Source organism: Dipteris shenzhenensis, chromosome 3 (assembly GCF_047967505.1).
Source record: "Dipteris shenzhenensis isolate YYH24624 ecotype China chromosome 3, Dip_SZ_1.0, whole genome shotgun sequence".
Taxonomy (NCBI): Eukaryota; Viridiplantae; Streptophyta; class Polypodiopsida; order Gleicheniales; family Dipteridaceae; genus Dipteris; species Dipteris shenzhenensis.
Genome location: NC_141598.1, coordinates 21,460,441 through 21,487,302, shown reverse-complemented (window position 1 = coordinate 21,487,302; position 26,862 = coordinate 21,460,441). Strand labels below are relative to the sequence as shown.

The 26,862-nt window shown below is 43.0% G+C and overlaps 1 protein-coding gene across 2 annotated transcripts in view; it reads left to right on the top strand.

Annotated features, from left to right (window-relative positions):
- The window catches only part of GCP4 (GAMMA-TUBULIN COMPLEX PROTEIN 4), a 77,265-nt gene that overhangs the window by 26,303 nt on the left and 24,100 nt on the right, over positions 1–26,862 (top strand). For both annotated transcript variants that reach the window (XM_087399518.1, XM_087399512.1), the window contains exons 4-6: positions 16,383–16,481; positions 16,602–16,719; positions 19,646–19,924. In XM_087399518.1, coding sequence (XP_087255644.1) covers positions 16,383–16,481; positions 16,602–16,719; positions 19,646–19,924 — 496 coding nt within the window. The remainder of the gene's footprint in view (positions 1–16,382; positions 16,482–16,601; positions 16,720–19,645; positions 19,925–26,862) is intronic.

Sequence of the window (26,862 nt, the reverse complement as noted above, 5' to 3'; positions counted from 1 at the left end):
GAATTTTGGTTCCCCTCTCTTGGATCTACCCTCTAATACCTTGAAATTAAGAAACACTAATTGGAGGCCCTTTTGAGACCCCATTTCTCCCTTAATGCGTCCACCTACGGGTAGATGTATGCCCGCACACAAGCCACATGTTGTCCACCTATTGTGGGCATGTTTGCATGCAAGCGCCTATTGTGTTTGCCTATAATGTTGTGCTCCATGTATAGCCTATAATAGTTCCCCAAATGTGACGACACTTTTAGAATTGGAGTAATAAGGCCTAGGGAAAAGCTTGACATTAAAGGGTGTTTTTCTACTTCATGAACTTTGCCAGATCATCAGGCATAATACCACGAACTTGCTGAATAAAACAAGGTGAATAACCATTGTTGTGGGCTATAGAGAAGAACAACTACATCAAGAGACAGTTTGCAAGAGGTGGTTTATAGGTTCTCTATAGGCCAATTAGGTGGCATCCACATGTCAAGGACTAGAAACAACAGCCAAGCAAGTGCTTAGTGTCCCAAAGGTTTGAAATCTCTCATCAGTGCTTGTCCATCTCGGTAGACCGCCCATTTATCTTCCTTCCTTGCTTCTTTCACTTTGATGAATTCATTTGCCTGTTGTTTGAGTTGGGTCATAGTGAGCTCTTCAGATATCCAAATCCTAGTGCCTTTCAGCTTGTTGGTTTGTCTAAGGATCTTGACCCTTGAGCTTTTTTCTTTGAAGTAAATCTGTGCCTGGTTACCCTTTCGAGTGATGAAGCTTATGTCATTCTTATCCCAATCGACTTGTGGTACTGCCTTCTTGAGTTGAATGATCTTGCTCTTATCAATGTGTTCCTCTTCCTCTTCCATTCCAAAACAGCTAAGACAGCTGTCTTGCAATCCTCCAATGTGTAAAATCTTCTTGTTACTTACTATGTTTTGTTGCTCTCTTACCTCAGTATAGAGATCACATTTGTCGATCTTGTTGTGTATTGCTGCTGTAATTTCATGTCCCATGGATTTGAGCTGAGTGTTGACCATTTGACTAGGAGCTGTGGTGTTGGAGCCGCGGTGTTGCATGCTGTAGGACTTCTTGTATTACCTCTTTTCTACCTTCATTCTTCATTTCTGAAACTATCTTCTCCAAAGAAGCAATGCGGAGCTTTGCATCTCTGAGTTCTTGCTGTAGGAAGTAAATCCGTTCATGTGGATCAAGCTTACTTTGAAATTTGTGATAAGTCAGAGCATAGGGGGAAGGCGTTGATGCCATGGCGGCGTAGGATGGCTTCTTAGTGGTTGGAGTCGATGGGAAAAGCTTCGTTTTTGGAAACTCCATATTGAAAAAGACCTGCACAATCAGTGACCCCTTTATTTGAGCTAACACCTCAGATTGAGCCAAGGGCTCAGCTCAGCCTGAGGCTGGGTTAGCTGATGAGAACCCCCCCTGTACGGCGAGCTATAAGCAGGCGGAGGTGGAGGGGGCTAGCGGGGATGGAGAAGCTAGGCTAGGCTAGCAGCTAGAGGGTGGAGAGGCTAGCATGTAGCGGCGGAGAGAGAGCAGGCGGGGAGGCTGAGTGGTAGGAAGGCTGAGCGACGAAGAGGCGAGGCTGAGCGGGGGAGCAGGGGAGGCTGAGCAGGGAAAGAGAGATCAACATTTGCAGAAGCCCTCACGCGACTATGAGACAAAGCACATGCACTAAAGGATAAACACTAACATCAGTTATAGATTGAGAGTCTCTTGGAAGTGCATATACCACTCCCAAAGTTATTATAGATTAGCTACGATATACTACGAGAGATAATTTGCCTGCAATACATCAGTTTAAGACTCGGAGTCCTTGGGTTTGGATTTGAAATCTTTGATGAGTGCTTTTTCATCTCTATAGACGGCTCATTTTCCTTCTTTGCGAGCATCCTTCACTTTGTTCAATTCTAGGGCTTTCATCTTGAGCTGAGTCAGAGTGAGCTCCTCCGAGATCCATATCTTGGTACCTCTCAGCTGATTTGTTTGCGTGAGAATCTTGCTTCTTGCCCTCCTATCGTTGAGAACCACTTTGACTTGTGTCCCAATGCGGATAGCACAAGTATGTCCTTTAAGTCCCACTCAATATGAGGGGTTTCTGCTATGATATTATCCATTTGTATTGCCAGGCTTCCTTCATGCCAATCTTCAGGTAGTCCTCCAATGCGTAGACACCGAGCATTAGCAGCCCTCTTTTCCTGTTCTTGTACTTCTCCATATACTTCGCTTTTGTTGATTTTATTGTCGATTGTTGCTGAAATTTCCTCTTTTATCGACTTGACCTGATTGGTAACCAGATCTTGGACTTTGGTCACCAACCGTGGTGCAGGTGTTGCTTCACTGTGTATCTGTAATACCTCCTGTATGATCTCTTTCTTGCCATTGCTTTCCATCTCCTTCACTTTCTTCCCGAGGGCTGCAACCATGAGTCTGAGTTCTCTTACTTCTTGTTATAGATAGTAAATCTGCTCATGTGGATCTGTGCCAATCCTTCGCTTAAAGGTCAAGGCACATGGGTAGGGTGTTGCTGCAATATCAGAACATGATGGCTTGCTGGTTGGGGTAGGGGCGAAGAGTTTTGTTTTGAGAAATTCCATATCGACCTTCAACTGAACTGAAACTCCTTTGCTAAGGCTAACCCCCAAGCTGGGCCAAGGGTTCAGCCCAGCCTGGGGTGACTGGACCCCTTAACAGAACCCTGTGGCCTGTTGCTGTGCGATACCTTGCTGCATGACCTGCCTAAGTTGACGGAGGTTACAGGAGAGCTTGCGATGGGCTGAGCAGGGATGAGAGGACGGCCTAAAAAATGGCTTGATCGACGGGCTGAGCGACTACTTGAGTAACAGGCTGAGCGACGGGGTGGAGTGAAGGGCTGGAGCGACGGGCTGAGTTACGACCTGAGCGACAGGCTGGGGCAATGGGCTGAGTTACGGGCAGAGAGAGAGAGAGAGAGAGAGAGAGAGAGAGAGAGAGAGAGAGAGAGAGAGAGAGATTTTTTGGAAGATTCTGTTTCTTGATTTGCTTTTTTTGCTTAGTCACCCTCTTCCTTTCTTCTTTATTTCTTGTTTTCTTTCTCTTTTGTTTATTCGACGTATTTTAGTAAGCACTGGGTTTGTCCAAGAGACTCCGCGGATCTTTAGAAACCCAGTATAGCTGCTTATGCTTGGTAGTGTTGGTTTGCTTGCTAAGTATGTCTTCCTTTTGTTTTTCAAAAAAGTTTTTGTTACCTCTTTTTTCTTCTCTTTTACTTTCTGTGTAGATTTTTGGGCTTTAGAACTTGTGAGAAGAAATATTTTATTGCTATGAAATAATTACATTCATAGTTACTCCAAAAGTAGAGTAACTACTACTCAACTGAAAATTTCAGTATAAGCCATATATACATCATGATCAATCAAATGAGTCTGAAAGCAATCATAGAACGATTGCCACAGAGATCGTTTGAAAAAAACGAAAGATGGAAAAGTAGGATCACCAAAGACTCTATGATTTCTGTCCATCCATAGAGTCAAAAGTGCCCAAGACAATCGTCGGGCTGGACCCCCGCGAAGGTTTTTATTTCTTGAAGAGAGAATCTGTTACAAGAGTTCAGCGTAGAGCTATCCAACGTGAATGAATCATTACAAGAGCTTCAAGCTCATTTCAAATTGGCAACATGCCACTTGTCTAAAATCTAGACTAAGTCCTATTACATGCCACTAAGGGCCACTCTGGAGTCTTCAAAGCACTTGGTCACACGAACCGCCTCCTAGATGCAACAATTAATTAAAGCGCACCACCATGGCACCCATTAATTGTTAGCGCTTTGCATGCTAATAACACACTGTGGACTAATTCTAGTCACGGTGGGCGTCCCCACTGAACACATGTGCACACATAGCAAATATAAAAAAATATATTTATTCTCTGGTTGACCGAAGCCAACGCTCTTGATTATAATTAAGAGGCTTTGACCAAGGGTCGAGGCGCCTTCTCTCCAACCGGAGTTGGCACATCTTGGTTAACCGTGGTTAACCCACTTGGCGCATGTCAAGTCTCATTGACCGAAGTCGACACTCTCTGACCGTAGTCAGCTTTGTAGTTCTCTGGTTAACCGTAGTTAACCCTCTTGGTAATAAACCAAGTTTCCCCGATCGAGGTCAGGTTTACTTGACCAGAGTTAAGTATCTTTGATCGTAGTCAATTCTTTGACCATTAAAAGAACTCTTTGACCATAATTAACACATATAAAACTCTTTAATTATGATCAAATAAATGGTCAACTGTACTTTGACTTAGGATATTTACATTGTGGTGACATCCCCTCGGCTTCTATTCAGTTGACCTCAATTGAAAAGCTTCCTTGTAAACATCCAAAAGCTGTGGATGATCGGATAACATGTCTTCGTCCATCCACTTGGAATCTAATGCCGTATAATTCATGAATTTTACAAGATACTTGTAAAACTCCTTGCCCTGAGGGCCTTTGCGTACAGTATGGCACATAATTTGCTCTGGCTGAAGGACCTCCTCCAGCTCATCCACTTTTGGTGGATCCTCTGATATTGGTTCTGTAGGCTCTGGCCCTTGGAATTTCTTTAGAAGACTCACATGGAATGCATTGTGAATCCTCCAATGCTCTGGCAATGCTAACGTGTATGCAACCTCATTTATTCTTTCTGTAACCCTGAAAGGGCCATAGTATCTGGGAGATAACTTTGCATACACTTTCTGTTTGCCTTTAAACTTGCGGAGCCTAGGTTTTTCAAACTTCAAAAGTACCCAATCCCCTTCCTTGAGATCTAACTGTCTCCTATGCTTATCTGTATTTCTCTTGAGACCTTTCGATTGCTGTCCGGACTTGGCTGTAAGCTGTTTGGAGCTCTCTCACAAACTGATCAGCTGCAAATATTTCATCTTTGGTCCTCAATATAGGTGGCAAAATCACCTTCCCATAAATGACCTCAAAGGGGGCTTTCCCTGTAGAGCTGTGTACTGTATTATTGTAAGCAAACTCTACTAATGGTAGGTACTTTTCCCAGTATGAACCTTGGTTACCCACGTAGCATTTCAGCATATCCAATGCTGTAGAATTTGCTACTTCACTTTGACCATCTGTCTGGGGATGGACAGACCAAGAAAAATTCAGATTCGTCCCCATGTTATCAAATAAAGCTCTCCAGAATAGACTGGTCATTCTGGGATCTCGATCACTAACAATGGACTTAGGCATACCATGATGCTTAAAGATCTGTGCCATGAAAACCTTAGCCATATGATTTGCCTTTATGGTTTTGCGAACCGGAATGAAATGAGCTTGCTTGCTCCCATCATTCCCTGACTTTGATCTTGGCAAATCAAAAATAAAGTCCATTGTAATACTTTCCCATGGTGCCCGAGGCACGGGAAGAGGCATAAGTAGGCCAGGTGCCTTCCGTCTATCATACTTCACTTTCTGACACGTAAGGGATTCAGTAACAAACTGATGTATATCTTTCCGCATCCCTGGCCAAAAGAAATACCTCTCTAGTACTAGAGTGGTTGCTGTAATTCCTCTATGTCTAGCATAGGGAGGTGAAATCTTTTTCCTCATCTTGTGGGTGATGCATAGGCAATCATCTTTCATTAGATACCCATCTTTTAGGGAATAGTGATTGGTGGATTGCCCCTCTTGCATTTGCTGTAAAATCTCACCAAAATCTGCATCACCAGCATATTGCTCCCTCATGCCTTCTAGGTCCTGATGATAAGCAATAGTCACATTATTGACCTGGGGTCTTCGGGACAAGGCATCTGCCACTCTGTTCCGAATTCCTGGGGTATGGACAATCTGAAAATGATACATTGACAGCATGTTTGCCCATTTCATATGCTTCTTGGAAAGTTTGGTCTGAGTCAAAAAGTATCTCAGACTTTGGTGATATGTTTTAACAGTAAAATCTGCACCCAAAATATAGTGCTTCCATGTATGGATGGCATGAATTACAGCCAATAACTCTTTCTCATAGATTCCCAGATATCTTTTTGCATCACGCAATCTTCGGCTCTCGTAGGCTACTACATGTCCATTCTGATGTAATGCAGCCCCAACACACTCTCCACAAGCATCGCAATCAACATCAAAAGGTTGATAGAGATTCGGGACTACAAGAATAGGCTCTGTAGTCAACTTCTCCTTGAGTGTATTGAATGCTTTCTTTTGTGATATTCCCCATGTGAAGGCTGCATTTTTCTTAGTAAGGTCATGTAATGGAGCTGCGATATCAGCAAAATGCCTGATAAACCTTCTGTAGTAAGAACACAGGCCTAGGAAACTTCGAACTTCATGCACAGTTTTCAGCTCTTGCCATTCTTGAATGGCACAGATCTTTGCTGGATCCATCTGTATCCCATTCTTGGATATTATATGCCCCAGATAATGGATTTCTTCGAAGAAGAATTCACTTTTCTTGCTGTTTGCATAGAGCTGATGATTTCTCAGCTCTTGAAACACTATAGCAAGATGTTCCTTGTGCTCTTCTTCTGTCTTTGAAAAGACTAGGATATCATCGAAGAAAGTACGTGTGAAATGCTTGTACTTTCGGAAGATGTGATCCATCATTCTATTGAATGTGGCTGGAGCATTTGTCAACCCAAAAGGCATCACTAAGTATTCATACAACCCGAATGTAGTGTGGAACGCTGTCTTGTGCACATCCTGAGGCTGTATCCTCACTTGGTGATAACCACTCTTTAAGTCTATCTTGCTGAAAACTGAAGCTCCATTTAACTGATCCAGCACATCATCAATGCACGGAATAGGGAATCTATTCTTGATGGTCATTTTGTTCAGTGCGCGGTAATCGACGCACATACGGAATGAACCATCTTTCTTCTGTACTTGCAATACAGGGGAACAAAAAGGAGACGAGCTGGGCTGAATCAACCTTTTGGACAGCAAGTCCTGTACCTGAGCCATAATCTCCTCTCTTTGAGTCGCCCTGACTCTATAAGGTGGTCTGTTTGGTGGCTCACTACCAGGCATTAACTCTATCTGATGATCTTCTAGTCTCTCTGGGGGTAACTCCCCTGGCAAAGCATCGGAAAAGCAATCTTTAAAGTTTACAAGAAACTGAAACTTATGTTTGTCTGCATCATTCATTTCAGCATGCTATCATTCTCTTTTTCTTTTACAAAAACCATGTACGCGGAAATTGCAAACTTTATTGCTTTACCACATGTAACATCAGATACAATGGGGATAGTCTCCCCTTTATTCCTGGCAACTAAACGCTGATTTTTCCCCCTATGCATAAACTCCAGCACTCTTTCAGGAAGAGTTAACTTCACTGCCTTGCGATGAAACCAAGGCATTCCCAAGACTACATCATGATGTTTCAATGGAGAAATGAAGAAGTCTTCCTGATCCACATAACTCTGTACATGAAGACGGAGCTTCTTTATCAAGGGAGTGACTGGCACAGGATTCCCACAGAACATTTGATCGGCATCCAAAGCCCTGCCTAACTCCTCCGTCTTTATTCCGAGCTTTAGGGCTAGGTCCTCTGATATGAAATTATCAGTAGCCCCTGGATCAAATAAAATTAGCGCTTGCTGGTCTCTGACTTTGCCCCATGATAGCAGCGATTCTCCTTCTTCTGGGTTTGAAACATGACCCAGTATGTCAGGAATTCCTCCTGCCATTGGCTTTTGCGGTCCTCGTGGCTTCTCTGCCTCTTTTCCCTTCGAAGTTGAAGGCTTTTCTGGGCACTGGGCAGCCACATGTCCCTCTTTGCCGCACTTGAAGCATTTCCCATCTCTACGAAATTCAGGTATCTGTTCAGGGGTGAATGGAGATTTGCCTTTATATGACTTTGAAAACTGAGTACCCCTCGGCTTCTGAGGCTGAAACCCTTTCTTTTCAACCTTGGGATACTCTTTCTTTTTCGATTTTGAAAAATCAGTTTTCTTTCTTTCAGCACGTCCTGCATGCAAGGATAGTACTGTAGATGGATCTTGTAACGGCACAAGACTAGCTACTGAAGCTGAATGCATAAGGTCTTGAATGTTCTTTGCCCCCAAAGCATTCACTACTGCCTGGATTCTTGGACTGAGACCTGCTCTGTACTTTCTCATTTGGGTTCCTTTGGAGATCTTTTTGAAAGGTGCAACCTGCAAATAAGCATCCCAAAACTTTTGGTTGTACACATCCATTGTATCTCATGCATCCATATGCAAACTGTCCCAATCTTGAAGAACACGGTCTCTAAACTGTTTAGGCATAAACTGCTGGTAGAAGGCTTTCTTGAAGTCCTTCCACTTCTTTGGGGCTGACCCATCTGTGGTCTGTGCACTCAGTGCAAACTGACCATTCTTAACTTGGAGGATTCTGAAAACTTTTTTGTACTAAATGCAGCATCAAACTGCTTGATGAACTGCAATGCTTTGTTTGTATGACCATACTGTCCATTGTAGGTCATAAACTTGACAGATTTACCTCCCTCTTTGAATTCCTTGGTCTCTCTGGAAGACTTACTCTTCCTGGACTTCTTGTGTTTCCTTCTTTTCTTGGATGGTTTATCTGATAAAGAAGAAGATACAGAAGTCGAACTAGAGGTAGAGGGTGATGGACTAGGAGATTGGTGATGATGCCTCTATCTCTTCCTGCTATGAAACCGTCCCCTATGAGATCTCTCTTTCTCTGGCTGTACACGAGAGTGTGCCTCTGGCATTGGCACGTCATATGCTACATTAGGCATAGCTTCTGCTTGAAACAAATGCTAAGCCCTTGGATCCTTTCTGAGATTTTCCATCTCTTGTATATGAGTGCGTACCATCTGCTCAAATTCTTGCTGAGTTTGTTGCACACTTCTCTGTTTTGGATGCGCATCCCTATCTTGTGAATCCCATTGGATAGGTGATTGAGCCATTTTCTTACAACTCGTCTGAGATCTGCAAGTTTCTCACACACACACTATGTATGCAACTGATGCACGCTGCCTTCACTTTTCAAAGAGAAAATTTACCTCAACAAGAGGTGTCTTGCATTCACAATCTATGCCTGTACTGGTTGTCAGCTCAAAGGCATAAACTTAAAGCTGTGTGCCTCTTTTCTGGCTACTGCAAATGGCTTCAAAAAGCATCTGTTTTTCCCTCTTTTCACTGCTCAAAGGCATGCATACTCTTTTTCTGCAAATCTCTGATTTCTCTACTTTTCTGCTGCTTTTCTGACAGTAAAAGTCTGAGAGGTAGGTGAAATCTGCTAGCAGAAACAATCTCTGCAACTGTCTTTTTTTTTTGTGTGTGGACAGTAACCAGATGAAGTAACTGGCTGGTTACTCTAACCAGACTAGTTCTGGCCTGGTTTGGTTGGCTTTCAACTGCACCTCAACCATCTGTAGTCTAGTTAACCAGCTATGGTCTGGTTAACTAAAACTAAGGTTAGTTGGTCAGATCTGGTTTGACTAACCAGTCTAGTTTGGTTAGACCAACTAACTGAACCTCTAACCAGGGTTAACTAACCAGAGTTAGTCTAGCCACTGGTTTGCCACCTCAGCAGTCCAAGTCAGCTGCCATGTGTCCTGCCATGTCATCACCCTGCATGTGCTACCACGTCAGCATTAGCTCCCACTGCCACGTTAGCTCTGTGCATGCCACATGTACGCTTGTGCCACGTCACCACCGCACGTGTGGACGCCACGTTAGTTGGACCTGCTGGCTGCCACATCAGCTCTCTGTCAGGTCTGCAACGTCAGCACCATGTCAGCTCTGCAAACTTGCCCAAACCTTGGCAAAGATTTTCGTCAAGAGCATTGCGGCAGCGTCGCCGGCTCTGTTAACCACAGCAATGACTTTCTTTTCACACACGCCTCACGGGGGAATAAAACCTGACGAAGGCTTTTCCCATCATGAATCTTCCGTCGAGCGTCTCCATCGATATCTCCGTCCAACGATGGACCTTGTGAGTCTTCTGTCAGGATCTCTGTCGGATGACGAACACGGGCTTGCGTTGCCTCACCATGAGCATTCAAGTGTAGGCTTTAGTCAATGAGATGATTTCATCGCTAGCTCGTCACCTAGCACATGATTTATGCATGAAAATCGCCCAAATGCTAGAGCTCCCCATCGCCTGTCATCGCCTCATTTCGTCAGAGCCTCTATCTTCTTCCTTCAGCTGGCATATCACCCAAGGACTAGCATAAGGAGAACGGACTATGAAGCTTCCCGTACGCCAATCTTATGCGCAGGCTCAAATATCGTGCACCATCATCACGCATCGGAATACTAATTCCTTGGATCGTCAATGTCTAAAAAGACAGTATAGCTGTGCTCTGATACCAATGAAGTACTAACTCTCGTGGATCCTCACGCTCATAATTTATTGTAGAAGTACTCGCAAAGGACAGCCAAAACACTTCTCATTTGCTCTCCCTCTCTCCCTCTCTCAACAGAGACACTAGGGCGCAGGACAATTGTCGGGCTGGACCCCCCCGAAGGTTTTTATTTCTTGAAGAGAGAATCTGTTACAAGAGTTCAACGTAGAGTTGTCTGAACAAAATCCAACGTGAATGAATCATTACAAGAGCTTCAAGCTCATTTCAAATTGGCAACATGCCACTTGTCTAAAATCTAGACTAAGTCCTATTACATGCCACTAAGGGCCACTCTGGAGTCTTCAACGCACTTGGTCACACGAACCGCCTCCTAGATGCTTGTTAGGCTCCCGTAGCGCTTAGGAAAATAACTCTTCCTAGTACCTGCAACAATTAATTAAAGCACACCACCATGGCACCCATTAATTGTTAGCGCTTTGCATGCAATTAACACACTGTGGACTAATTCTAGTCACGGTGGGTGTCCCCACTGAACACATGTGCACACATAACAAATATAAAAATATATATTTGTTCTCTGGTTGACCGAAGTCAACGCTCTTGATTATAATTAAGACGCTTTGACCAAGGGTCGAGGCGCCTTAATTATAGTCAAGTCTCTCCAACCGAAGTTGGCACATCTTGGTTAACCCTCTTGGCGCATGCCAAGTCTCGTTGACCGAAGTCAACACTCTTTGACCGTAGTCAGCTCTGTAGTTCTCTGGTTAACCGTAGTTAACCCTCTTGGTAATAAACCAAGTCTCTCCGATCGAGGTCAGGTTTACTTGACCAGAGTCAAGTATCTTTGACTGTAGTCAATTCTTTGACTATTAAAAGAACTCTTTGACCATAATTAACACATATAAAACTCTTTAATTATGATCAAATAAATGGTCAACTGTACTTTGACTTAGGATATTTACATTGTGGTGACAGTAACAGTAGGAAATCTCGGGGGAAGCCCCTGACGAATGAGAGTGAGGAAATCACAAGTATGTGGATAGTGCCAGAAAATGTGAGGCACAGATTTAGCAGAATGTAGACATCTGTGGCAAACAGCCGGGGCAATATGTCTATGCGCAAGTAGATGCAGCTGCTTTCTCCACCACTTTGATGGGCGATCCATATGCCAAACAAAATTGGCTCTGTCAGAAACCCAGGGCAGAGGTAACAACACTTTATACAAAGAAGGCACTGTGATATGTGAGAGCTTCAAAGGATGGGCTGAAGAAGAGGAAGAATGGAGAGTCCAATCCTCAAGCCTATCCTGAAGTTCCAAACAAGGTACCGGCAAGAAAGGTTGAAGCATTTCTGAAATTTTGTGCCATAAAGGACGATAATGAGCTCCCAAACCATACTTGCTAGCAGCTGCAGAAAAAGATAAAAGAGTGCCATCATCTTGAAGTACATCCGCCACAGAAGAAATACCTTTGAAAGATATAAAATAAGAACGCCTGGGTTCTTGTATAGCCAAAGGAGGGTGGAATACTTTGGACCAATAAATATTCTCAGCCCTCAAGGAATTTCCTGACAAAGAATCCCTGCCATTCCATTCCAAGTGGGATAAAATATGCTTCCAATCAAGAAGCAAACGAGAGACAAAAGGGCAGCCTCTGATCTTGCCTTGAATAGAGCCAAATAGAAAATCCCACTGTGTAGGCTGCCACACACACACACACACACACACACACACACACATATATATAATGCAATATAAATAACTGGCAAGGATGAAAAGTATGGCAGATACATGGATATGAAATTTGAATACAAAATAATTCCTCCTATAAACTGTTGTTGTGAAGGAGACATGCTCAATGATGATCATTAAGAGGCATTGACTGCTGGTTGCTACTTCAACTATCATTCAAATGTAGATTCATATGGATTTGAGTTCTGGAGAAACAGACATTTACTGGTTATGAAATTCTCTGTTATGCATTAAGAGTTGCAAAGCATAGACTGAGACCTAGCTTGGTTTATAAAGTGGCCTTGATCTGTATTCTCTTTTGATAAATGAAGAAGGTTTCCTTGCTGATTTAAAGATCTTACCCCATGATTTTTCTGTGGAAGATAGAAATCAACAATCTCATAGAAAACATCTTGTGAGCTTTTTGAGTCCATGCGAACTTATTAGCCTAGCTGAACTATAGATTTGAACAGTCACAATTAAAACCATGCTTGCTGATAGAGAATGAAATGTTGGACTCTAGGTCCACTAAAATGTTTCTTAGCAATTCTGCCTAGCAAACAGGTAGGTAGGAGGTGAGTATTGGCAATAAAAGAGGATGCTTGCTGATAGGAATATAACATTTAGATTCTAGGCTTGCAAATGCTCCCTGGCGAATCCTTGGCTGGTTGGAGGTCTTAGTAAACAGTTAGGTATGAGGGGAGTAGTTACAATCAAACCTTGTGGCAGATTGAAATAGGAAATTTGCACGTTATGCTTGCAAAAATGGCCTCTCGGTATTCTTCGCTGATTGTGTTAAACCTTGGCTTTTTCACTTTTGAAATATATCCTTCCTCATGTTTTTGACTTTGAACATTCTTTACTCATGTGCCATTTGCGATGATAAATGCACCTGTCTCTGACTAGAAAGTACAAGGAGGGAGGTGAAAAGGTATTGCTTTGGGTCCCTTAGACAGTAATTGAAGAGAGTGAAAGAAAGAAAGATGTATTAACGGAACTCATACAAGCCACTGTGTGCCAAAGGAAGCCTGAGGAAATCATCTCAATCGTAGTCTCTGCTGAAGAAAAGTCAAGAAGCTCCGTGTCTCAGGGCAATGCCAAAAAATATGAGAGAGAGATTCCCTTGGAGCTGAACATCTATGACAAATAGCTGGAGCAATACGTTTGCATGATAAGAGCTGTCCAGATGGAATAGATCTGAGCAGAACACTCGATGGCTTGGTGTATGGGCCTGTTCTTGAGATACACATTAGTGAATATACTAAGAGAGAAGACATACAAGCGGACTAGGAAGGCAGACTTCAGCTGAGACCGATCCACAGTAGACCACATTTTCACCCTCAAAGCCAGCATGGACGAGGCCTGACTTTGAAACATGATAGATAGCTACTTTGTAGAATTCGGAAGGCTTTTGATTTAGTCCAATATCTAATCTCAGATTTGTTGTAGTTTTTTAATGACTGCAAACTTGAATCCATGCGAGTCATTTTTGAAAGATGTGAAGCATGTTTTAGAGATAGCAACTAATCTATGAATTCGTTAGTGCATTCAAGGGTTGCCTAGTTTAAAAACTACAGCTCCCTCATCTTACAACAACAATCAATCCATACGATTTATTTATCAGAGCTATCTCATGCATGTAAGAAAAAGGTTATGCCTCAAAGCTTCACTTCACATATTTAGTGAAATACATAGACTAGCATGTCAAGCAATAGGCTAGCCATCCTGGACGAATCTGTAGCCAGACCAACTGTTGAGAGTTTTTCCTCGACCACCTGCCAATATCCTTACCAGAAGTTAGCACTAGACGCGGGAATTCAGTTCCTACAAAATAGGCTTCATGAACTAGGTATTCGAGATTTACCATCTAGGTATATCACTGACAATCACCTCTGTCAGCACGATGAGAGGCCCCTTTCGTACCCTAGTGCAGAAGGGGATGTCACGGGCATCCATAGCCCATGGACATACTGGACTGCCACCTAGGCAGCCTGCTCAGCAAGCCATGTGGAATGCCACGCAGGCAACCACATGGACTGCCACGCAGGCAGCAGACGAGCAGTCGCATCAACTACCACGTGGCAGTGATGACATCAGCACTGCCACGTGGACAGGTCAGGTGCCACGTCAGTAGGTTGGGGTACTAGCAGGGTCGGTGTACGAGAGGACCTCCAGTTGGTGCAGCAGCAGGCCAAGGGGGCGTATAAAAGTCATCCCCTTGGTCCCTCATTTCTCATCCAGTCTTGGGCCTTCTAGTGCTCAGCAAGGGCAACCAAGAGCCCCAGCAACAGACCAACAGGGTGGCCCTTGGCCTACAGGGATCATCACTTAGGGTTCACCTCCTCTCTACAATGCCTATTCTATGACAGTTTTGTAGTGAGGGTTTCAGCCCTTCATACAGTTGTATTCAGCCCTTTGGGCATTCTTAAATTTCAGTTATATATTCCTCTTTGGAGGCCCGCTATATTCTCTCCCTCTGATTCTCTCACTCACATCCACAACATCACTTGTATATTGAGTGCATCATCTATCGGTTTCAGTTAGTGTTGAGCAGGAGAGAGAGTGAGTCATTCTATCTTCCGCTACAGCCCATTTGGCGCCTAACCTACCCTGGTTGACCTCCCCCGTGCTCTCCTCATATGGGGGATCACAGATGGGAGGTGACCATCTATGCTCCAACACCTTCCGTTCTTTGACTACACAGCTAGGAATGCTAGGAGACCACAGATCAGGGACTCACATTGGATTCCTTGTAGGAGAGGACATTGGGAGAGTTTTGGCATCACCCTTCCCCTAGAAACTCACTTTTGGAGCAGGATATGGAGTTCTTACAGGATGAGACATATCTATGTTCCTTGACTCTTCTAGCACGTGGCACTCCAGTCCCCCTTTGGAGGGAGGTACTTTGTGCAGATCCCCGATGCCCACATTGCATGGTAATGACTAAGTTTATTCAGCATTGCATGTGGGGATGCATAGAGGCACATAGGGTCTGGTGTGGCATTGCATGTTGATTGGTAGGATGAGGACATGTACACTCGTCATCACTTTGGGTTCCATTGCTTGGCTCACACAGTCGGGACCACAAATTTTTTAGGAGGGAGTAGATTCAGAGAGTATATGTTTGATAGAGAGAGGAGATCCTCAGATGTTTGTATCTTGACTCAGTATCAGCTTTTGCCTCCAGACCACATTCCACTTCTGTAGATTCTGCATGGATGATCATTGCGAGCCTCGCCGCTTGGCAGTTTTGGAGAGCTAATGTACAGAGGCCATAGATGGCACAGAGACATACACTTCCTAGTCCCTTTGCATCACCTGGCAGGACATCATTCATACTCTTATGGCTAATTGGGCTAGGATCCAGGGCTCTTCCTGCAAAGCTGAAGCTAGGAGTGCATTGCTCATGAGGGAGTGGGCTCATGGATTGTTTGTTTTACACTTCCTTAGGACTGCCATGGCAGTTTTATATGCTAGACTGGTTTCAACATCTTCCTACATTATTGTTGTTGTATGAGGTGTTTCACAGGAGTTTATTCTGTTTGTTGTAGTCTTTGGTTATACTTAATAGACGTCACTTTGGCCACTCCCCCCCTCCTATCCCCAAAAAAACGGAAAAAGAGAAAAAGAACCTTTGTCGTCCACTTGGAAAGTAGAAATATGTTTTTTGACCTCTTAGAAATTAGTGGGGACATCCCAGTCATTTATGAAGTACATTGTGTGGTCCTACAAAAGCTCAAACCAAACACATGAAAATAAAGTATTCATTAGTCTACGATAGGTGGGAGAGTTATCTGGAGTCAATCTCTACCTTGAGCAATATTCATGAATGACCAGGCAGCTGTCCTGCATTACTATCTCATTCCATGCAACATGAGTTGAAAGAAATGCCACGATGTTGCACCCTGAGAAACCTTTGTGCTTTAAAACGGTGGTCTAGGTTGATAGTTTGTAATGGTTGCAAAAGAAGATTTTTAAATCTCAGCGTGGTTGTTTTGGAATTCGCTGAACAAAGAAGCAGACAAATGTAATTATTTCTTCCCTTCTATTCAGACCCTTTCAAGGTGAGATTCTATATTTCATTGTTAGTAGCAAAACAGGTTCATTATATGATACACTGCAGAAATCATAAGACTGTTGAAAAAGAAAGATAAAAAGTACGAAAATATACTTGTGAGAGATGCTATTATTCTGGGACTTTTTGAGATCAGAAGGTTCATAGATCCTCTCTTTAAAAATTTCAATCTCATTAGTTCTTTATTGTATTTTTCCCATTTTTATTTGGGAAATTCTAAGGTAAAAATCTTCTCTGTTTCTTTATCAGGCAGCAATTTCTAATACTTCTTCTGTCTCTATATTTGCAGACTACTTTGGCACGGACACCAAGTAATGTACAGACAACTTGCAGCATGGGTGGTGTATGGCTTATTGCAAGATCAACATGATGAATTCTTCATTGGCAGGTGTTTATCTTGATATCAGTGGAGGCTACATTACTTAGGATGTTTATGCTGCACCTTTTGAATCAAAATATGAATCAGTCTGTCAAATGCCTAATTGTCTTGTCTGGATTGCTTTTAAAGACTTCACGAGGGAGGCAAATATCCAGAAGCAGAGGCTGCTATAGAAAGGCCTGGAACTGCCCATGTGAATTTGGACGCTGATCTTGCTGATTGGCACACCGGTTTCCGTGTTGTCTTGGTAAGTTTTAAGATGACAGGTAGATTTCATCTTTGTACGTGGTTTTTGGAAGGCCATTTGAAATTATAATCCATATGTTGTGCCTTATGTGTCTTCATGATTTCAATGCATGGGAATTGGAGTCTAACAGCACGTTCATCCATGGTGGGATTCTCTCCAGACTTATTGCAACTTAACAGTATAGTTTAAACTATAACAATCTCCATTATTTCGTTCTGATGAAATCATGTGAGAGCTGTTGAATCTGCTTTCGCTTAAGTGATTCAAGAAACAGCTTGGCTCATGCTCGTCTAGGTGTTGTTCCCAAACCTGAAGGAATGGTTATATTGAAAACCAGGCGCCACTCCCACCCTTACTTCATCGCGCATTGGTCCGGCTCCTGTCTTCACTTGTCAAGCGTTTTTCCGTGAAAGGAGAAGTGTTGCCGGAGGGCCTTCTCCTAAGGCAGGACTAGCTTGAGCTAGTATAACTGTGGGGCTTTGATAACAAATGTTAGGAATTATGGGTTGAGAGGAGAACACCAAAACGTGGAGATGTATTGAGAATGCAAGAGTTGTGTTACAAAGAATGATCAAAATTCATAATTCTAACCGCAGGGTAAAAATTCTCCTAATTGGAGGGAAAAGTGTTCGAAGGGTGTGTTCACACCACACTACTCATAATATAACAATTAACAACTTTGAGACTCAATGATTATATCTATAAGATATAATATCTATCTCTTCTAGTACAGGAACCCGCAGCTCTCAGAGCCGCTTTTGATGCCCAGTCAGTGTGACGAAACATGGAACTGTCCAATTGATATGCTCAAAGAATGGGGAAGGTGGATCTATATGTAGGCTGGTAGATTTGATATCCTTAAGCAGTGATCCCGATAGAAGTTGAGCTTCATGGAAGATCGCTAGGGCTAATAACGTCCTGAATCTGTGCAGCTCTAAGAGATCCTTCTGGATAACCTAGTTAGGCTTGTGGTAAGTGAGCAGAACAGAAGGGGCCTCAAGGCTATATAGAACGAGGGATAATTTGTCCATGTGGAGTCCCAGACTCTCAAACCATCAAATACATTCATTATATTTACATTATAGTAGTGGCATTCTCCCTTTAAGGTTATGGAGAGTGGCACTACTGCCATTCTCCCTAGGTGGTTGTGGAGAATGACACTAGTGCCATTCTCCCTGTGAGGTAGTGGAGAATGACACTTGTGCCATAAAGAACTGCACACTTGTGTAGTTCTCCATGGCATTGGTGCCATTCTCAACATGATGAGGGTTCTCAATGAAGCATTTCAAACACAATAGAAATCCATTGCAAAGATACTAAGACTTGTAGGAAATGCACTTGAATTACAAAGGCAAAAAAAGTTAATAAAATAGATATAGAAAATACAAATGGAGAGAATGGCACTAGATCCATTTTTAACAACCTCATACAAAGTGGTGGGGAATGGCACTAGTACCATTCTTCTTTTAGGGAATGGCAATAACGGCATCCCCCTTATGATGTTATTGAGAATTTTTCTATAACCTCATTGGGAGAATGGCACTAGTGCCAATCTCTGAAGTCCAACGGATCTTAAGAAAGCACTTTGATGCATGCTTTAAAAGGACAAATGTCCATTGAAGCCACAATTGTCTTGCAAATGGCTATGGGAGACTTTGCAAGATCTGATGGATGTATTTCTGTTGTGAAATGAAGGTGCATACTAGCCTTTTCTAGATTTTACTGACGAAAGAATTGTAGACAAGTTTGAGATCTGTGATCTGATGCCCACACAAAGTAGATTATGTATGGACTTTCTGCTTGTTCTGTGTTTGAGTAGGATTGATGATTCTTGACCTTATTGGCAGTTGACCTATTGTATATAGTACCCATAATCAAGACGTGAGTGCCATCAGCTATATCTGATAGCCTTGCCACCTTATAAGCAAAGTCGTGAGGACTGGAAGCTCAGAAGACAAAGAAAACATGAAAACTCTTATTAGATTTGTAATAGGGCCAACAGAACATGTACGACCAAGTTTGATACACATGAAATTCACACTGAAAAAATGCCTAGTAGGTGTGTGAGAGGGGAATTGATCCTGTAGCAGCAAAAATCCTATAGCAAGGTTAAAGTAACTGATGTGGAAAAAGTTGTACTTTGGAGACTAAGCAATCTACCCAATATCAAGTAGCCATGTGGCGTCTTTTGTAACTGTTAGACCAGCAGAGTGATATCAGTAGCAGCACACACACACTGATTTATCTTGGAATGCACCATTTTGAAAGCAGAATGTTATGGACTCTTAGTGGGAAGAATACCCAGTGGCATACCTGATGTGTCAAAGGTAGGATTGTCTTACGAAGTTTGTTCTTCTTTGTAAAACCATGACTATGAAAATGGGAGTCTAGTTTCCTCTGGTAGACATTCAGGACTTGATAGCCTTCAGAGTTTTCAGCTGAAACTAGATTGTGGGAAGTGGTTACGCATTAAATTTGATGAAAATATCTTTCAAGTGATGGGTGAAACTGCTCGACACAATGAGGCTTTTAGTGAAATCTTGGATTCTATTGTGCATTGATGTCGAAATGACCTTGTATGATTTATTGCTAGATATTGTCTTCACCTGTTGGACCTCGGAAATGTGAATATAGGAAAAAAAGATGTGCTTCCAGTCTCAGCTAATCATATTACGAAAGCAAGGGGCTAGGTAGTGATATGGCTAGCATAGCTGACAGTCTATGATTATGGTGGTGCCTGTTTTTGCATGATGTTGTCAAGTACAGCAGCTTGTTACATAGTGACATAGGTGGACAGGCTGTGATGATCACTTATTTTTATGATGAGACGAGTCAGCAGCTTTTCTTTTTACATTCTTGTGTAAACTTTTGTATGATAGCGTTTCGGAATTCACAGTGAACTCATTGTGCTGCCTTTTATGTGCAGGACATGTTGCCAGAGTACATCGCAATCCAGGTGGCAGAGTCTATCCTATTTGTTGGAAAGGCAGTAAGAATATTGCGTAATCCAAGCAAGTCTTTCAAAAGCCAAGGGAGAGGATATGCACAGGAAGAAATAAAGGACTTCACTATGCCGCAAGCAGAGTTACTGCCCATTTCTTGTGCAAAGGCTTCGTTCTCAGATGTTACAGATATGCAAGGCCCAACTGAGCTCCTTCCTCAGTCTCAGGTTGAACGGATTGCTGCAATGATTCAAGATCTAAAGGTGACAGTCTAAGAATCTTGTTTATAAGAACTTGTTCTATCTTTTAATATAAGTACAAATAGGAATTCTACTTGAGAATTCACTATCTGAAGCAGGGTTGGCTATACTGTCAGATCATCCACACAAAGCAGGCAATAGACGACTAAAGCTGATTAGGAAGTGTTCTCCACCTAGCCTTGATTGTAATTGCTAGGACTCGTTATCAGAACTTCTTGATGTACAACCTGTAGCCCTCAGCCCAATGGTCATCTTCTAAATGTGTACTAGTCTACTTAGGACCCTTAGCACACTCAGGACATAGAGTTAGTACGAATTGCCTTAACTGTCCTAGCAGTCCTAGGCCTTACGGTGCCTCTAATACTACTAAATAATGACCACTGTCTTTACCTTATAATTTCCTAACCCAAGGACCCCTCCCCGGCAGGGTAATGCTACACCACATTATTATTGATGTAACATTTCCTGAGTTTGCTTACACTTTCCCTGGTAGCACTTGTTTATGAACCATCTTAAATATTCTTATATAATTGTATGGCGTGTATGCCCTTCTTTTTTTTTTGGCTCATGTGGAAGTATCAAAGGTTTAATGAAGTTTACAAGAAGCTCCTCTCCTACCAGACTATCACCTTCAAACAATTATTTCTTTAAATGACTGACATGAAAAGTGGATCCACACCACATCCTTTTGGTAAGGCTGCCTTGTAAACAAGCTCACCAATCCTTTGAAGTATATTGAACGGGCCACAATACCATGGAGACAACTTAGGGTGCTCACTAGTTGTCATGGTTTTAGAGGACTTAGATGCTTTCAAATAACTTTATTTCCTTCTTCAAATTCAACTTCTCTTCTATGTGGATTTACATAACTTTCAACTCTATCTTCGAATTCTTTCTCCTATGTGGATTCACATAACTTTTATCGTTCTCTTTTTAATAATATCTCGGCCATGCTTCAACATCTAATGTCTTGGAGAAAGTCTTTGGCTGCTTGTACCCTTTTCTCTTCAAGCCCTGAGCTTTAAGTTGAGATCCATATATCAACATGAATGAAATATAGCCTGCAGCTGAATGCTTTGCACCATTATGGGCAAAGTCTAAAAGTGAAAATTTAAGGAATGCCAGACGTATTTGTCACAAGATAAATCAAGCTGCCTACTAATGCTTTACAGTGTGGCATCCACCAATCCTGTTTCTGTGGGAGTTGAAATAGGTTTGTTGTGATTTTTTTTTCCCAGCAAGCCTTTAACATATTTTATTCGCCTTATGAAAGTGATAGCTGTGTGTTGCCATACTTCTAAGGCCAAGACGTAATTTGGCTGCTCGAGATCTGTCATTTCAAACCCTTCCCATAGTGCTGTTGCAGTAGACTAAACAACTGGTGCAAAGTCTCTGTGAAGTCTACCCCCCTTTCCTGGGAGTACCGTTCGGTAACTAGTCTTTCCTTGTACTTGTCAATGGATCCATTTGCTTCGAATCCTTCTTTGACACCCATTTGCATCTACCACATTGTTTCCAGGTGGAAGGCCCACAAGCTCCCAATGTCATGCTTGACAACATCCATTTCTTGGCTCGTGGTTTTCTTTTAATGCACATGCTTGTTTGCCTGAGTAAAACTCTGAGGGTCATCATTTTCCAACACATGCATCATGAGGGATGCATGGCTGCTGTAATTTGTCTGGTTGCTTGCTTCTTCTACCCTTAAAATTACCTTCAATTTTGCATCCTCCATTGTCTTCACATACCATTTCGGTAATTTCTTGGGAGTCCTCTTGGCTTCTTTGGACTCCCACAATTGCTGCTTCTGTTGTTTTCCCACTTTTGGGGGCACGATTGACAAAGGTTGGGAAGCATCCTCTTCCACTTTTTCCTCATCTATCCCAAAGTCTTGCTGCATTTTGGAGACAGCATAGTGACTTCCCCTCTCTGGACATGCCAACCCTATTAATGATTATGTTACGAGATTCAACATAGCACAGCTTGTACCCTTTGCTTTGTTCACTGTACCCAATGAAAAGCATTTGTCCGCTTTGCTGTCCAACTTCTGCCTTTGTTGTTTTGAACATCTGCATAACAAATGCAACCAAAAAATCTCAAATGCATGACGCTTGCTCGCTTTTTTGACCAAGCTTCATAGGATGCCATGTTCTTTACTGCTTTGGTGGGTCATCTATTAAGGACATACGCTGCAGTAAACATTGCTTCTGCCCAAAAAATGTTTGGAATACCATCCCTTTGAGCATAGACTTGGCTGCCTTAATTAGATGTGTGTTCTTCCTCTTTCTGTAACATGCAACGGTAATCTGATCGTGTAATCACAGCAAGACCTTCTTTAAACCTTTAGCGAGGAATTAGCGTTATGCACCATAGAGAGAGAAAGGAGATAAGTCTAGAGAGAGAATGGAGTCGACATCCAATCGGGTCCCTATACCCACTGAGGGCCCCCTCCCCCAATCAGGGGAGAATTTGTTGTATACTTGGAGAATTGAGAAATACAAATAAAACTCTTTGAGAGAGCACGGAAACATGCTTCCGAAGAGTACACTGTGCACACGTATTGTAGACCCACAGACCTAAGAGGCAATGCCAACCAATACCAAGACCTTGATGCTGTCCACTGACAATGTAGGGCACTTCTGCAAGGCAAGGAAGAGGCTGGTGTTGTCCACTGGGATGCAAGGTTATTGCATGAGTGAGAGAGTGAAAGCTAGGAGTAACAGATTCTAAAAGAGAGCTGAGAGATGACTGAAATATAGAGCTGCTGGCTGGAAAAATCCCGTGATAGAGCTTTGAGAGGGATCAACCAAGGAGGAAATCTGCTCCTGTCTCCGTGCTCGAAGTATCCTCTCGCGGTGTCTGAGTGCCTCATGAACAAAACTTGCCAAACATCGCTGGTCTGGGGTAGGAGATGAATCGGGACAAAACCCCATAGTTGTCTCTGAAGAGGCAGTAGAAACGTCTGCGGATTTCATAGTAAACAGGACACTTGAAGATGAAGTGCTCCTCTGTCTCAATCTCCTGCATGTCACACAAAGTGCATATGCGCCTCTCCCAGGATAGTCGCCTTGCTCTGCCGCTCTCGATATGAAGTCTATGTGATGAGACCCGGAACTACCCAAGAGAGATCCTCAGTGAGTGGGGTAAGTAAATCTGAGTGTACCCTAGTGGGTCAATGAAACCCTTCATTGTGATATGTAAGAAGTGATCTCTGTAGAAGCCCAGCTTCATTGGAAGATCACTTGGGCCCAGCTAGGTCCAGAATTTGTGTAGCTGTAATAGATCCTCACGGATAACCTGGTTGATGTCGTGTGATAGGAGGGGAGAAAACGTAGCATCCATGCTATATTGAAATGGAGGTAGTCTTCTAGGTGGAGCCCAAGTCCCTCAAACCATCTCTTTGTGCGTGCATACCGGCACCTCTAGCCATGGTAGATTGCTACAGCCAGAGGTGTAATCCTCATACTCCCTGACTCGGTATAGATACGTGATGACCTGAAATGCAGCATCTAGCTGTAATGGGGGTGACCCAAACCTTGCCCGAATGATCTGGTGAGGAATGGATCGTTTACCACGGATCATCTGTGATAACATGAGAACCTGTAGCCGCTCCACCCTGGCCCACTCTGTATCTGAGAAGTTTGGCCCCCAGCATGGACTGCCATACATCCCCGCTAGACGGACCAAGGAGTCAAAAATCAACCCTTTGGTCCGTGGATCCTAAAAGTGAGAGTGGAAGCACTGCCTCTCTAGTCTAGCCAATGAAGCATATCCTTTGTTCAAGCGTGCCTGCATCACAGGTCTCATAGTGAAGATGGGTCCGGAAAAGACGACCCCAAGATAAGTGTATGATGAAACTACCTTAACAGGTGACCCATCAAATGCGAAGGCCTTCAAATCACGTGACTCACAAAAGGACTGTAGTGCGTCAAGGTGTCTTTGGAGCCCCTCTACTGAGGAAGACAAGAGAGCCACGTCATCTGTGTAAAGCAATATCCGGATCAGCGTGTCCGCAAGAGAGCAATCTACCCCCCTTGTGTCTTCATCATTGTCTCAAGCTCGTCAATGTAGAGGCCAAACAAGGAAGGTGACAATGGACACCCTTGTTCGACCCCTATAGTGCTCATGATCTCATGTGTCCACCTAGATCCCGTCCGAACTCTGCATGAAACTCTCTCATAAAGTGCATGACAGCCCAAATGATCTCTTGGTCGTAACCCAAATCCTGTAGGCGCTGTATGAGGCGGGCTCTCTGAATCGTGTCAAATGCCTTGCGAAAATCCACAAAGCAACAGTAAACCCTCTGCTTCTGTGCCCTCACCTCCTCGATGATATGCAAATCTGCTGACGTCGGAATCAAGTACTGATGCATAAATCTTGGACATGACATGTCCAATCATAATGGTCTTGTAGTTCTCCAGGCTCATGGGATCCCTTGCCTTGTGAATGGGTGAGATAGTGTTAATGGTCTAGGTGCATGGAAACCCCAAACAGACAGCTTCATTAAATAGCTTTGCTAAGATCAGGGCTAGGAGTTTAATCCTATATGCAATGAGCAAAGTATAGAGGGCATGCATCACTAGCGAGAGGTTGAAGCAACATTGTTGTCATGTGATGTTAGCATGTCAATAGGAAGTCCCTTTTGTTTGTCAATAGTCAAGCCAGCAACCCCATATGGAGAAGTCTTTTGGATGCTAGACCATAGAGAGGATGAGTGGGTAGGCTTCGAAAGGTTACAAGTCATGGTATTGTCCCAAGTGTTTCAAGGAAAGTGGTGCTCTCAACATGGCATTATACTTGTGTAGTGGTCCTATGCAGAGATGCCTTGTTTCATATTTCACATACCTTGACCAACCAAATAGTATACTTGACTAACGAGGGAAAACATGGTTTTTAAATCGTTCATGCAGCTCGCAACCAAGCGAGATGATCAGTGTTGGTGCCACAAGTGCCATATGATTTCATTTCGATCACGTGTCTATTGATAATCTCTCCCCATGCAAGTACTACCTAGATGTTGCCTTGTTGTGTGGCATAGATATTACCAGGTCATCAAAGATGACCTATTGAATGTATACATTCAACAGAGGTGAAATATTCTCACCAACATTCCACCAAATGGAACGTTGGCAAGAGCATTTCCTCTTGCCGGCTTCATTCAAGCAGTGCGAGGAGAATAGATCACCACAAGGCGATTTCATAGGTTCTTGTTAGAGGTAGGGCGACGTATTGCACCCAGATGTCACCATAGGGGTCCTGGGACTTTGTATCCTTTTTGGCATGCATGAGGTAGACATGGAGGAGCATGTGCTGCTGAGATGCCCAAAATACTGCGAGATTCGAGGTTGATATCATTGCATGTTTGCCTTCTAGTATCTTGACATGAGCAGGGTCATGGACAACCCTGACTAACTATGCACCGCAAAGTTTTTGACACTAGGTCACTAGAGTACGCTATAGGCTGATGAGTCTTGTTGTCGGACATGGCCCTCGATAGATGTGATCACACAATGTTTCTTCATGCCTACACTGAATGGAGGTTGTCAAGTTAGAGATCCCAAGCCTACCTTGTAGAGACGTTAGGTTAGTAGGAGATTGGACATAGGCCCAACAAGCTTCTACCATTTGTGTCACCCTTATTGTGGCCACTGATAGATGTGATCACACACTATTAACTTCATGGGAGAGGAGCCTATGCTGAATGGAGGTCATTAAGTTAGAGATCTTCAGGCTACCTTATAGATTGTCAGGTTTGGAAGATTGGAAATAGGTCCAACAAGCTTTTGCCCCATTCATGGCACCCACTCTTATTGCAGCATCACAACATTAGGCTTCTTTCTAACACCTACGTGTACACTCCATAGAGACGAGTGAAGGGTGAGAGAAGCATATCTGGCACTCTCTGAGGTATACCAACCGTAGTTGGATTTACTGGCCTATAACCATAGTTCAGCTCGAACGGACTCATTCTTGTAGAGGAATGTTTTCTATCATTGTAGGCAAATTCCAGTAGTGGTAAACGCTTGTCCCACGTATGTTGCCTTAATGAAACATATGCTCTAAGCATATCCTCTAAAGTCTGGTTGACTATTTCCGTCGGAGCATCCGTGTCAGGATGATCCCCACTACTCATTCCCAACTCAATCCGTAGTGCCTCAAACACTGCAATCCAAAAATGACTCGTAAATTTAACATCCTTGTCTGACACTCTGGATCTGAGTAGTCCATGCAGATGAAATATATGTTTTAATTAACAATTTCGCTACTTGCGGGGCACTATTTACTCCCTAGTCGGAATGAAGCGAGTCATCTTGGTAAGACGATCAACCACAATAAGGATATAATCATATCCACCTTGGGTTGTAGGTAGACCAACTATAAAGTCTATGGAAATGCTCTCCTATCTACCTAATGGTATTTCCAAGCTTAGGTGCAGGAAACCCTGTTTTGGAAACCCTGTTTCCTAACGTTTCCAAAATTGCGGCGTTTTTGAAACTTAGAAACGTTTTGGAAACGCCTAAACTACAAGTGCGCCAGAAGAAAGCCAACAAGGGCTGGAATGGACAAGAGATGATGGCAGGCTCTTGCATTATCATGTTGGGTGCATAGTGAAGGCATTAAAAGTAACACAAGACTCGGAGTAGATGATCTACATGAGTCACAACTAATTCGTCAATGCACTATATGAATCGCATCTTCAAGGATCATATGCTCCATGCCCTCCAAGAATCCAATTGCTCGCCTTGCGCACACGTCTAGTTTATATGGTGCATGTTTTGTTTGATTGCTAGTTTTTGTATGTGAGTAGAAATATACTTTATTCAGCCTACCCTTGCCGTTTCCTATTAACTCAAGTGGCGTTTTAGAAATGTTTCAAAACTACCACGTTTCCTGCATGGAAATGTTTCGTGCAACATAGTTTCCAAGGGCTGTAAAAAACCAAG